At 39.2% G+C, this 13,491-nt stretch overlaps 1 protein-coding gene across 4 annotated transcripts in view; it reads left to right on the top strand.

Moving 5' to 3' along the window:
- Positions 1-13,491, top strand: part of cttnbp2 (cortactin binding protein 2) — a 77,679-nt gene that overhangs the window by 9,112 nt on the left and 55,076 nt on the right. For all 4 annotated transcript variants that reach the window (XM_015009939.2, XM_088006591.1, XM_015009938.2 and 1 more), the window contains exon 2: positions 19-126. In XM_015009939.2, coding sequence (XP_014865425.2) covers positions 19-126 — 108 coding nt within the window. The remainder of the gene's footprint in view (positions 1-18; positions 127-13,491) is intronic.

The raw sequence follows: 13,491 nt of genomic DNA, 5'->3' as shown, positions 1-13,491 counted from the left end.
CTCTGGCTTGTCTTGCAGAAATGTGAGTTCAATATGGATAACTTGAGCAAGCCAGAGCTTCTCACACTCCTCAGTATCATGGAAGGGGAGCTGGAAGCCAGAGACCTGGTCATCGAAGCACTGAGGGTGAGTCCCAATGATAGAAACTGCAACAGATCAAAAGTTGAAAGTGTAATATCTGTGGAGCTTGATGATAGATTTATGTCCCTAGAAATGTGTTGGTATCAATTATCATGAAGAGACTTGAAAGGGTCTACCTCAGACACAGAATACTTGTGGAACCACCAACAGAAAGTATTCTTGCTACTTTTTTCACTCTGAAAACTACATGGAAAGAAGGTTTCTATAACTGGAGATTTTGTAGGCAAGTCGAACCAATTTCAATTTCTTTTTAAGTACTGTAAATAGATACAATATGGTTTTTTTAGTACTTTCTGTCTTAAAAAGCTATTTATATAGTAAGGAAACAAGAAACAATGACAAGGTTTCCCCCAGAAACCTGACGGTAGGGGTGCTAAGGCAGTCATCTAGTGGCCTTGTTGTTTCATCCTAATTAGCATCCTTTTTTTTTATCCTTTCATACATGACACGTCACCTTTAAAAACAGGCAGTGGTTACAGAGTTACAGTGAATAAAAAAGACATTTGACCTCAGTCTCTCTATATGTTAACATACTGACCATACTATTCTCCATTTCACCAAAGAGTCCCTTTAACCTGTTTATGCTATCACTGTGCCTGGCATATCAAAAAACCTATAATAAATAAACAATGCTGGTGATGTATTATCAGCCTGGTGGCCTGCCAGGCTGATAATACACTGAAGGAATTTCTGTAAAACAGCCCAAAGTGCTGGTAGATAAAGGCTAAATTCCTACAGGTTTGGTATCTAAAAATAAACTAAAAATAATGAAACCACGGTTCTTTTACTCTTCAAGGCAAATTATAGCACACTAGCATCTTTCTGTACATTTGTATGGGGGCCAAAAACAAAATGTTGACCATATTACAACATATACTGTAAATATGTTTTCCGAAGATTATCTCAATATAAATATAATTGGTGTCACCCTAACATTTGGAAGGAAAACAACTCTAATTTACCAGAATATGTTGTTAAATCATTCATGTTGTAACTGTAGCTACAAAGCAGCCATTATATCATGATCAGTCATTCATTTTTTATATCTAGGTTGTAGGTGTCACCAAAAGGGTTGAGAGAGCAGTCGTTGTTAAATGGTTAAGCAGTTAATATTTTAAAACTAAGACTAAAATGATTACAGTTGGCATTTAGCATTTCACATTAGTATTATTGTGATTAACGTGGTTGGCATTAGTGAAAGTAGCCTCATTGTCTGAAGAGTACTGGCCTTTTTTTGCTAAATGTTTTGTTCTCCAGAACTTCATTTCCCAGAATCTCTTCCACTGCCTAGGAAGTGGGGTCAAATACCACGCTGACCACATCATTAGTAAATGATGTGGTCATTTTCTAATGATGTGGTGAACGCTGTAAAACCAGTGAAATCAGACTAAAATGGTTTTAATAATAGATTGTTGTATAATGATTATGGTCTAAAAACAGAGTTATTTAATTCTAGTCTTTGTGAAAGTCTGTAGTTGGAACAAGTCCCAATTAATGTACAAACTTTAAATGTGCAAACTTTAAATGGATTTAAAGTTTGCACATTTTGCACATCCAGTTTTAAACCTAAAACTGGATGATCCACAGTCCTGGGATTGTTTTTTTTGTTTTTTTTTGTATTTGCATTAAAATATTCTAACTTTACTTTTAATACTTTCTCCGGGGCGTTGCTCTATTCTCCAAGTAATTCTATGAAGATTAGACGTTCTTTGGTAGATTTCTGCTGTGTGTGATGTAGCTCTGGTGCCTGGGGTGAAAAAAGCAGCAAGGAGAAAAACTGCCACAGAGAACTGCCCTGGTTCCTGGAAAAGAAGAGCAGAGCTTTACCTTAAGTGTGAGATTCACAGATGACTAACTTTTTCAAATCCAGCCTGTTTCTGTGATTCGCTGAACGCTTCAATCAGATAAAACAGACAAACTTCCAGTAAACTAATTTAAGTGGCAGCCTGAATAATCAACCTACGTGTGTATACATGTTGTTTTGAACACCGTACTGATACTGTCATTAGGTAAGTCTTCTCTTGCACCGAAGAGTGTTATTGTTGTGCTCGTCTATGGTGCATTTACTGAATTGAAAAAGATTGGAGTTATAGTTTCAAACTTAAAATCTAGTAACCAGCCAATTTCTCAGAGCATCTCTGTCTGTCACTACCCATCTGTTTATTATAGATCTGAACAGATGATTAAATGTCGTTTTGCTGTTCCTCAGTACTTTGTAAATTGCAATGACCAAAAGTAAGGAGACACTTTAAGATTCCTATTTTTGTATAGTTAAGATGACAGTGATGAGTGTGTAGAGGACAAGCCAAAAATAGCTAGAGACTGCTTAAATAGTGGTGCACCGATTACAGTTTTGACCAATACCAATATTTTTGCCTAAATATCGACACGTTGCTAGTTGATGTCACACTTGCAAGATCCATTGTATTAATTGCCAACACTACGACTACAAGATAAGAAGGTCTGTGGATTTGCAGCATGTAGATGTGCTACAGAATTCGGTGTGTTTCAAATCAGTAAGAAAAAGAAAAGGCGACCCACACACCTACTGTTTGACAGATCATCGGTAGAGCCGGTGCTTAAATTAACTAATCAACCCCTGCTGTGTTCAGATGCTCATAAAACATAATAGAACGGACTGAATGTTCCGTTCTTTGTGTATGAAATGTTGCTGTGTTTTTTGTTGTTGAATTCTGATACATTATTGGAGTTATCAGTCAGTTGCTATGGAACAGACCTATGTGTAGCATAGCCGACACAGCGAGGAAAAAGGCAAAAATGGAAAAAAGGACAAGTAAAAGAATTGTTTTTACGCTCAAGCGTTCTGCATGTGCAAAATTTCTGAATGAAAACAATTAACATGCAACATAGTGATGAAGTCGCAACAGTAGGGTGACTATAGCTAACTTGCAACACAATAACGTGTAACATAATTTGGTGGGTGGGTCTGTCAGGCAGCCCTCTCTCATGCAGAGCAAAAAGTGACAATGGCTGATTTGTGGAAGTGGGTAAGGTTTATCTTACGTGTATCAGCCGCCTGCCGATCTTCTTAAATGAAGGAAGTCGGGACTGCTTTATCACTCCTATGCTTAATTGTCTATGCTAATAAAGATTAGCATAGATCTTGCCACCAAAGCATTATATTTCTAAAATCTGTTCCACAGTCTAAAACTTCACTGTCCTCAATGACTTCACCAGCGGGGAGCTGAGGGCAGCAGGACTTTTAATGGATGATGTACTGATCTGTGGTTACTAAATACTGAACTTGAAGTTTTGTTGTTCTCCAGGAGACGGAGAACGAGTTGAGTTATTTCTGAACAAACCCTTGCAGAACCTTCTCTCGCTGCACTTCTGGATTTAGGTCGTCTCAGCTTGGCCGTGCTCCACTTCAGGCTTGTCCTCCAAAGCGTTTTTTTGTGTGTAACACAAAGAATTTCTGTAGAAAAAAAAAATACTATCAACACTTGTGAAAACTGAACGTGTATTGTGATCCGGTAGTGGATCATTCATTCTAGAACGGTCCCAAACCCTTGCAGGACTGATTGGTCTGAATGAGCCGAACAGACAGGAATGGTCTGCTCATACTGAGCTTATTTCCCTGTGCCATCCACAGCCTCGCTGATACTGAACTGGACCTCTTGCCTCCACACACAGCGTCATCAGCTCCAGGGAGTAGTTTGAATCTTTACTGAATTTCCTTTCCCCTGACAGTCTTTCTGGGTCTACTATGTTTTCTTCCACTCTGACAGTCTGACATCTCTTCCACTCTAAATACGTTTGTTTTTTTTTGTTTTTTTTCACCAGCCATTCTCATATGCTTTCTGCGGATGTTAAAGTTCTTCCCCGTCTTTTTTATGGGGGGATGGTTATTATCCGTCTCTCTCTGCAACTCCGGCACAATGTATCTATTTATTGTGTCACAAACGAGTCCATCTGAGAAAGACATGAAAAAAAAGACAGAAGAATATCTTTCATTTAAAAACTAAGTGCTTTATAGAAATTTGAATCCTGAGCTGTCAGTTCCAGTTTAGCCGATGTTGAGCTGCCAAGGCAAAAAGGAGGACGGTAGAAATGGAAGGTTGATGTCTCAGACAAAACAGTCCACTGTGACAGAGGGGATTAAAACCATTCCCCCCGTCCCCTTCATGCTTCAGCTTTCTCCCAACGCCCCTTGATAGCCAGAAGAAAAGTATCATCTGGCCACCAGCTGCTAGGCTATCAGTGCTATTGAATATTCTTTTATGGGTAGCTAATGTAACTGCAGAAGCAGCCACACAGCCTTATTGTTCAGCATATCTAAAGCATGTCACACTTCGGCGGTTGATGAGAGGTGACCTATGCTCAACCTCTACAGTCTGGCAGTGATGTTACATGTTCTATTTCCCTTTTCTCCTGTTCCCACAGCGTAGCACTCATGGCAGGTTCACAATTCCTCGTGGTGGCAGGGCGTTTTTAAAAAGTTCTTTCGCTGCAGATTAATTAACATGTGGTCAAATGCTGCTGAGATACCGTATCAGGTTTCATCCTAGAGATGAAAGAAAGAAGGCTGTAAGGAGATCAGCCAAAAAAGACTAAAGCATCACATGGTAACCATGACGGGCCACTACAAGTCCTCCATTCTTCTGTGCCAAGACATTTTAAGGCTGTGAGAATGAAAAGCAAACTTTCTTTGTGATTGCAAGTTAACGGCTTAATGGGTATTTCCAGAGATAATGAGGCTGCTTTGACATTAGTATCAATATTTTGTTTTATTTTTGGCACCACAGAGGACGAACATATGAGCCAAAGTCCAAGGTTAGATCTAAAGCAGGTGGATAGTGGTGCCTTTCTGCTGGCCAAAATTTATCATTTGCACAAATTTTAAACTCAGCTCCAAATCTGAGAAACTGACTCAAAGCCTTTTAATGTATTTGACATTTCAGTTTTATTTCCATTGCGGTAAGAAGTAAAGATAAATGCAGCAGAGATAATGAACCGTTAGGTGTAAAAGTGTTGGTGGATGAGGTGTCAATAAATACTTTTGCTCTTTTTATCGGTGCTTCAGGTGACAAAACTACGACAAAAGGAAACTCATTTCAGCTAAATCCTGAATGGTGGGCTGATAAGTAGATATGAAACAAGATCTTATGATATTACAACTCCACAATCTTTCCCTTTTAAGTGAATCAGTCTTGTGAAGCACTATTCAGTCGCTGTCAGCATGTGACTGGTGGAATTACACTGGTGGGCTCTGAATATGATGCTTTGAACTTGACACATAGTTGTAAATATGTTTAAGACTAATTTTGAATCACTAAAGGAAATAGTAATTTACATTGTTGTGTTGATGAAGACAACTAATAAATACTTCAGCCTGGCAACAACAGTTTTTTAGGCTTATATGGGGTTTTTGGTAGAAAAAAGAAACAGTTTTTATTCTCTTTCTGTAGACATAGAAGCAGACTTCTAGAATGGTGACTTGTATTCTCTACATCTTTCTCTCCTCTACTCTTATGTCTTTTCCCTTCCTGTCTTTCATTCTTTTCTCCTTTCCTTTCCATCTCCGTGTCCATTAATTTGAAATAAACACAAAGCATTTTCCATTGAAGTTTATAAATATTTCAAGCAGAGCATCGTAGTGAAAGCCGTATTGCTCCACTTGTAAAAGTAAATCTGTTGGGTCTCACCAACAATTTTGAGTGCCACACTGCCAGAGAAGACATAAAATACAGTGATCCCTCACTATAACGCGGTTCACCTTTCGTGGTCTCGCTGCTTCGTGGATTTTTTTGTGTAGATTTTTTCACAGTGCATTGTGTTCTGCGTCCTGATTGGCTAAACAGTCTCCGAGCTCCTTCTCTACCTGTGTGCCAATAACGTTACAGTATTTAAATATAAGTAGTGCAGATTGGCCATTCAGAAGATGAAAGCTGAAAACTTTGAATGCCTGCTGGAAAAAACTGTGGCCAGAATCAGCGCAAAACCCGACCGGAGGCTCGCTTGACGAGATCCATCGCTCTGCCATAGATACAGCTGTGAATCTCATGGGGCAGGTTGGAGGAGACACTTTAGTGACATGACTCCGGATCACATTAAGGCCCGATTGATGAACACACACCCGCTGACCTGAAAACAGGTTTTGTACTTTGGTTTCAATGTAGAGTATTTAATTATGCGTTATAATAATTGTAAAAACTAAAGGTAACTATTTTGCGGATTTCACTCATCGCGTGTTATTTTCGGAACACAACCCCCGCAAGAAACGAGGGATTACTCTAATGAAAAGAACAAAAGAACAGTGACAGATCAACATTTGTTTCCTCTTCAAACTACTGTCTGCCTTTTCCCCTGGCATAGGAAGACAAGATGCTAATGGAAAGTAACCTTCCACCTTTGCCTAATATACATTTAATACTGCAGCACGCACTGTTTGGTCACCAGCTAAACTTGGCTGTGATGGACTTGTCTTGGACAGACATGTACACTGCACTTGTCTGTATGTAAAAATGGCAGCAGTGACCCATCAGAAACACTTTTTGATTTCACAGTATGCTTTGCTGTGTATGCTGATAAAGCACACACATTTGCGTGCTTGAAACTTTGACTAAAATGTTTTCTGTTTATTTTGGTTAATAGTTGTCTGACCACTTGGAGGCTACACTTGAGATTTCATTGCCAGATGATCAGTTAATCTTAAAATATGAAAAAACAAAGTACATAAAACAAGAAAATGACATCAAGACAAAAGGAATGGACCTCACTGTGATGCAGCAGAACACTGAATTTCCCCCAACACTCAGTCACTGATATGGGAGTGTATCAAAAGTGACACATATACTACAAAAGTGTGAACGTGATGTTTCACAAAATCTTACATATTTCCTCACGTTTAAAACCACACAGCTTACATATTTAGATATGGCAGCATACGTAGCAAACTTAAACACCGTTATGTTAGCATTTTCCCTCATTCAACAGTTATCACACTGAACTAGTTCATTTAATACTGAAAAACCAAAACAAAAATCAGGCATGCCGCACCTCAGCACAGCTTGTGCAGTGGGACAGACTGTCAGGCTCGTTGGAACTGTTATGTTCCTCCTCTCCGTGGGAGAGTTGAATTATACAGACGCAGCTTACATTATTTGATCCTTGTGAAAATGACCTTATGGGGTGATTTCGCTGACAAAGAATGATAAATGAAAAGACGGGGAAGATAAGTATCTTAGCAACAACCATTTATGACCGGCCATAACAAGCATGCACAGCAGTATTGTAGCTGTTATTAAATAGTTAATAAATAAAAACTATGGATGAAAGTTTATGTTCTCACTGAGAAGGATTGTAAGGGAAGTATAACAATCTACATAGCATTCTGGTGGGTACCTGGATTAACATTTTCAGTGTGAGGTTGTGCTGCTGTAATAAAAAGATTTCCAGTTTCACTATTAGCAAGGAAGATTCCGTAAGTTATATTTAACAGCTCGGTTTTGTCGGTTCTGAAGCGGTGCGTTCTTTATGAAGGCAACAAGCTACATAAATGTAGCAATGAAACATGCCGCTCTTTTACTTTTAACATTTCTGCTGGGAGAAGAACTTGTTCATTTTTCTCAAATCTCTTTATTGCAGCGAGAGGGTGTTGGCACATACTCTCTCAGCTAAGGTAGCACTCTGAGAGGAAGTTTTTCTCTGAAGCTGAGCCAGACTTCCTGGAAGTGTTGTTGCTAGCATGAGCAAGTCACAGTTTTATCAATCCGTTCATAATGGTAGCAGTTAAAAAAAAAGAGAACAATTTAACACCATACTCGCTGAGCTTCAAGTCGCCATGACAACCTGTTACTTATATGAGGTATGGTACCCATGGTGGACAATACAGATGTTATGTGCTGTACTGATTTAAAGATAATCTCAAAATGACTAATAGATTTATATTTTAAATGATTTTCTTTGGATCATAAAAGAATACATTTCAAGACTCTAAAAGAATATAAAGGAGTGGTGATGAAAAAATATGTTTTTTTTAATTACATTTTAAAAATGTACAGTATCTCAATATTTCTCAGTGATTTTAGAGCAATTAAACCAGTAGAGTTTTGACAGTTTATCTTTAGTAAACTTCAGCTCTTTGCAATTGAAATACCTTCTTACCATCATGCTAATTTTAACCTCTTCCACAAATTCTCTATCAGAACCAAATTTGATTCTCAGTACATGAATATTACTTGGGGTTGTATGATATATTGGCACTAAAATCACTTTTGGCCAATATAATTTTCTGAACATATCAATATTGATCTGATAAATAAAACTGGATCGATATTTACAACCGATACTTATTTCCATCTTGTTGCTGTTTGTTTCTGGAGTGGGGAATGGAGGAAGTTGGTCATGTTGTGTTTGGTCATGTGACAGTAATGGTGAGTCAGGACTGTGGGGAGTTTGAAACAGAGAATCAGAGGTGAAGTCAGAGTGTTTTTTTAAAGGTGTTGAAAATGTAGGGATATATTTATATATGTGTGTAATAAAGATACATACAATATCAGTTATTTTCCAAAGCAGCAAAATTAATATCAGATATTGATATCGGCCCAGATTCTCATAGCAGTGTGTCCCAATTACATAGAGCTATAAAAGATTATTTTAAAGTTAAATCTGCCAGGTGTATGGATATTTTTGGTCTTAACTGGAACTGCTCTTTACTCACCTGGCTTTGTGCTTCTTCTTACCTGTCACAATTCTTTTTAATGTTAAGCTGAATCTCACACACACAAGTCCTGAACCCAGATAGGAGTTCCTTTTTCTGTTTGGTTTAACCTTTACCTTTCTCCAAAGACAGAAGCATTTGGAAATTAAGACTTGCTGCTGGTATGTCTGCCAGCCACCATCCGGCCCCTCACAGTCAGGCTTCATCTGTAGGTCATGCGCTATAACATATGACTTAAAGTAGCTGTCAGCACTGTGGCTATGCATGCTTAGTGCAACGCAACACATGCTCAGAGCTATTAGACTTTCTTCAGCGTCATGTTATTTCCTACCGTCTAGCTATTTAAGGCATGCCTTGTTGCTGGGCTTTTCCAGCTTCTCACTCTCTGTTCAGACAGTGACAGTGATGTTTTTTTAATTCTTTTTTTATGCCCTTGTTCATCTCCCGTTTGTTCTTTTAAGTCTCTGTGTTTGGGAGATTCTACCTCTTTGTGTCACTCAGTGCTTTTCTTCTCTTCCCTTGTAATTACCAGCAGATTCAATCATCGGCCGAGCGCTGAAGTTTAGAGATTCTTTTTTTTTAAGGCAGCCAAAAATTCAAGAAAAAAATCATCCTCATGTCCACGCTTATTAAAGATTTTCAGAAAATAAAATGTTTTGTTTTCCCCACCATCGTTGTGACCAAGTTTGTGCATGAGCGTTGCTTCACAAATGAAACACTCGATGATCATGATGATCTGTAACACATCCTGCTGTCACTGTAATGGAAGCGATTCTGTGTTCGGTTTGACAAAACAAGTCGTTAACGTTGGCTTATGACAGAGTCCCGTCTGTTCTACCCGCTCTTCCCTGCTCACCACGAGCCAATGAGCATCCTGCTCCGATCGTCTGGCTGCCTAGCAACCAGAACCCTTCACCCCCACCTCGGCTCTCCAGCCCAGACCCTTCCTCATAAGCTCCCAGGCTCATGTTTCACAGCCAGCCACCCACCCGACATTCAACACAGGAAGGAGGCTGAAAAGACTCGCCACAACCATGCCCCTGTTATGGTGAAAGTGGTACGGTCCAATAGTTGAGTCAGTTCTGCTTCTACAGCCTGTGTGTGTGCGTGTGTGAGAGCATGTGCACGCACAGTCAGTTAAGAAGATGGATGTGTTCCCAGGGGGGCGAAGTTATCAGAGAAATCAAAGAGCATGTCTGAGTGTGTGGATAATGTATCTGCGGCAGCAAGTGAGGATTATTCAAATCATTACTGTATTCTTTTTGTCTGAATCGCTTAACAAATGCTATCTAACAAAACAAAAACAAAGGTTGGGATTCTGTTACTTAAGTTATAAATTCCCCTAAAATTTTATGTTTTTAATTTAAATAGCATGTAATTATCTGCCAAGACAGTTTTTCTCATTTTTAAAGGAGGCAGTATTATGTTTTTTCCAGGCATAAAGTGCCATTTTATAGCACAGTCAAGTAATTTGTTACCTTCAATTGTTATATAAATGCCAGTTGACATTTAACTTTGTAATGTTAGCCTTTAATAATGTTTTTACCACTGAGAAGCTTGTATAAAGAGTTCAGCTGATGCTTAGTTCCACCAGGTGTTTGCTAATTGCTGCTGGCTAGTCTGAAGGAGCTGAGTGGGGGAGTCATGGGGAGGGGAAGTTCGGCAGCTTGGAAATACTAACTGCAAGGAGGAGTGTGACTTAGCTCTGGAGTCCACCCAGGCGTTTTGTACAGCTGACTGGTTGCCCTGGAGATTAAAGGATTTCTCAAACTTTTAACAAGTGAGAGCTGCTGCATGGGTACTGGCTAATAGGATGGGCTACCAGCTTGATACACACACTAAATCTATTTTTAAGGATTTATCTACTGTTGGAACAGCTCTAAGGGCAACTCATGTCGTCTTCAGGGGCAACCTGGTCACCATGGGCACCGCGCTGGTGGACCTTGCTGTAGGTCAAGAAGGCACTTCTATGAGGATGATGTTCTTGTGGACAGTGGTTGCCTCTGTAGTTGCCTGGATAAATGATTACCCATCAATCGGACAGTTTATGAAACTGAAGCCAAATAGGTGCAGTGGTGAAACTTTGTGGCAAAGTAGCTAAGTTGGCAGCAGTGTGGTGACTGGTGTTATATGCAAATGTGATGTGGTGGGCTGGTCTTTCAGTCGGCCAGAACAAAATGGACAGGGACTGAATTTCTTACTTTTGCAGAGGTAGATAAGATTTTTTTTCCTGTAAGTGTTCAATCATAGAAAACTAAGGAAACCCGGACCAATTTATTGGTGTACCCCTACATAGATCTGTATTTGCTCTATTCCTCTGTACTCTGTTACTCAGAGTTTCCATCTTAGATCTTTCATTGTTGCCACTGAAGAAGATTTGATTCTTTTCTTCTGAATGTTCTGGAGCCTCTAGAGCTGATGGTACGAAAATAAAGATGTAACAACAGACCATCTTCAGTGAAGATCCTCTACAACACAGACAAGTATTCGAGGTCTTCCAAACCCACGTCTACTACCATCTGTAATTTATATTTGAAGAAAACTACATGTTGCTGAATACCAAGAAGAGGGACAGACCAGAATGGAATTGTCTGACATTGTTGTTAGAAGAAATCCCATGATCTTGGTCGGCTCTTGGTACTTTTGCCTTTCTGTGTCCTGTGAAAATTGTCAGTGTGAGTCAAAGCAGTAGGCAGGGAGCTGAGGAAGTAGGTCACAGCATCTATCATTCTAACTCTCCTCCACTCTTAATCCTATCTCCAACTCCCCTCCTCCTTTCCTTTTTTTATTTGCACTTTGGTCTACATTTCCATACCAACGATGTCAGAAATATTGCATTTCTCTGCACCAGGTGCATAATTACGTAAAACACACTGTTTGTAAATTGCTTAATAGCTATGCAAATATTTGCACTTAAAGCAAACGTGGTTGGAGTGGGAATCCTTGGAGAAGCTCGGTGTTTTACTTGATGTTTTTGGAACATACAAGCCAACGATTATTGCATTCCAAATAGTGTTAAAATAATATTACTCCCACTGTTAATGATGCTATATCCACGGAATATTGTGCAGCTCTAATGGTTAGCTCAATAGTCCCTGTGATGCTTTATGTTTGAATCAAGGTGAGCAAATGTTTCCCTTTCCTTTTCACTTTGATTTTTCGTCTGCCTCTGTAATAATTAATATTTCCTATTTGTGTACCTGTTGTCCATAATCATAAATTTATTCTAATAACCATGTAATGCTGCATTTGCTGAGCTGAAAAAACTAGTAAACAGGCTCTAAACATAATAATGGAATAGAAGTGATATTTTTAATGTGTCTCAGAAAACATTGTCCAGTTACCATCATCACGATTTTGTTTGCTGAGATTAAGGCTGAGCGACATGGCCTGGAATTAATGGCGATATTATATTATGCCGATATATACAACGATATTTAAAATATCTTCTTCACCACTGCAGCAATGGCCAACCCACTAAGTCGGTGTAGGCAGTGATTCAGGCGTTGGGTTTCCTTCCGAGAGATACAGACAGTCTGGTGACTGGTGCAACCTGGACTGGATGATGTGACACTTTAATTTAATACCATCCTTTAAATTACGGCACCTTATTATGACTGAAAATGTTGATTTGTAGACAAAAAGTGTATGACTTGTCACACCATTCTCAAGTTGTATCTCTTAGGACAGGGCTAACAGGTTTGAGGCCTAAAAACTTGATTTATACTTTGTAGTCTCTGTGATGATTCATGTCTGGTGAGGCACCAGTCATGTTTCCATCCATCCAATTGTCATGCAAACTGTTCAAGAAAATGTGAATTAGGCGTGTTCTCATCTACTGGCTTGGAGCCAATCAACCAAGCTTCATAAAGGCTAATTTGTCACATGTTGATGCTGCAATAAACAAGATGCAGAGGTTGCAAACTAGAATGGACCATACAAATTGAAACGGGAAGGTTCGCCACAGCCGAACTTGTTATAAAAATGTTGAAATCATACAGAAAACATATTTGCGGAAGAGTCAAGTAAATAAAAATGTATTTTCTCTTGTCATGATGACAGGTGACTGGACTGCGTCCCCTGACTGGACATCACTGTTTGGTCTTCTCTAATGTCTACTCAAGCGCAAAATCTCAGTGACGTAACAGTCATCATCTTTTTCTTACCCACTAGGGACCGCTAGGGGTTTCTGTGGATGTGCGAGAGTATCCCACATTGTTTTGTGTCCGCATCATCCATGTGCACTTGTATGCAAAATAATAACTTTAGCAATTGAATGGTGGAAGATGAAGAAAACAACTGTCAGATGGAAAGAAAAAGAAGCAATATAGTGAGGAGAGATCTGCTATTTTTCCCGCGTGGAGACAAAAACTACACTCTTATTCTCATGAGGAATCACTTTGTTCTTTCTTGTTTGTTCTTTTCTTCTTCACTTCTGAGTTGATGGTGTGTAAACAGGACGCCATCACCTTCTAAGAGACTGTGGTGGAAACTCTATATCCTCCCAGAGTGGAACGGGGTTGTTGACCTCAGCCAAACACAGTGTAAAAGCAGTATAAAACGTGGCTATTTGGAGAAGTATGTCAGGTCGTTAAGATAGCAATTAGTCTGCTGTGGTCATCAACAAAAGGAGAAACTTATTTTATGCAAAGTTTCCTGGTACAGTC

The sequence above is a fragment of the Poecilia mexicana genome, unplaced genomic scaffold (assembly GCF_051168715.1).
Source record: "Poecilia mexicana isolate PSO_F unplaced genomic scaffold, ASM5116871v1 scaffold_6, whole genome shotgun sequence".
Classification (NCBI taxonomy): domain Eukaryota; kingdom Metazoa; phylum Chordata; class Actinopteri; order Cyprinodontiformes; family Poeciliidae; genus Poecilia; species Poecilia mexicana.
Note: the sequence above shows the minus strand (reverse complement) of the source record. Positions and strands in the feature narration are given on the sequence as shown.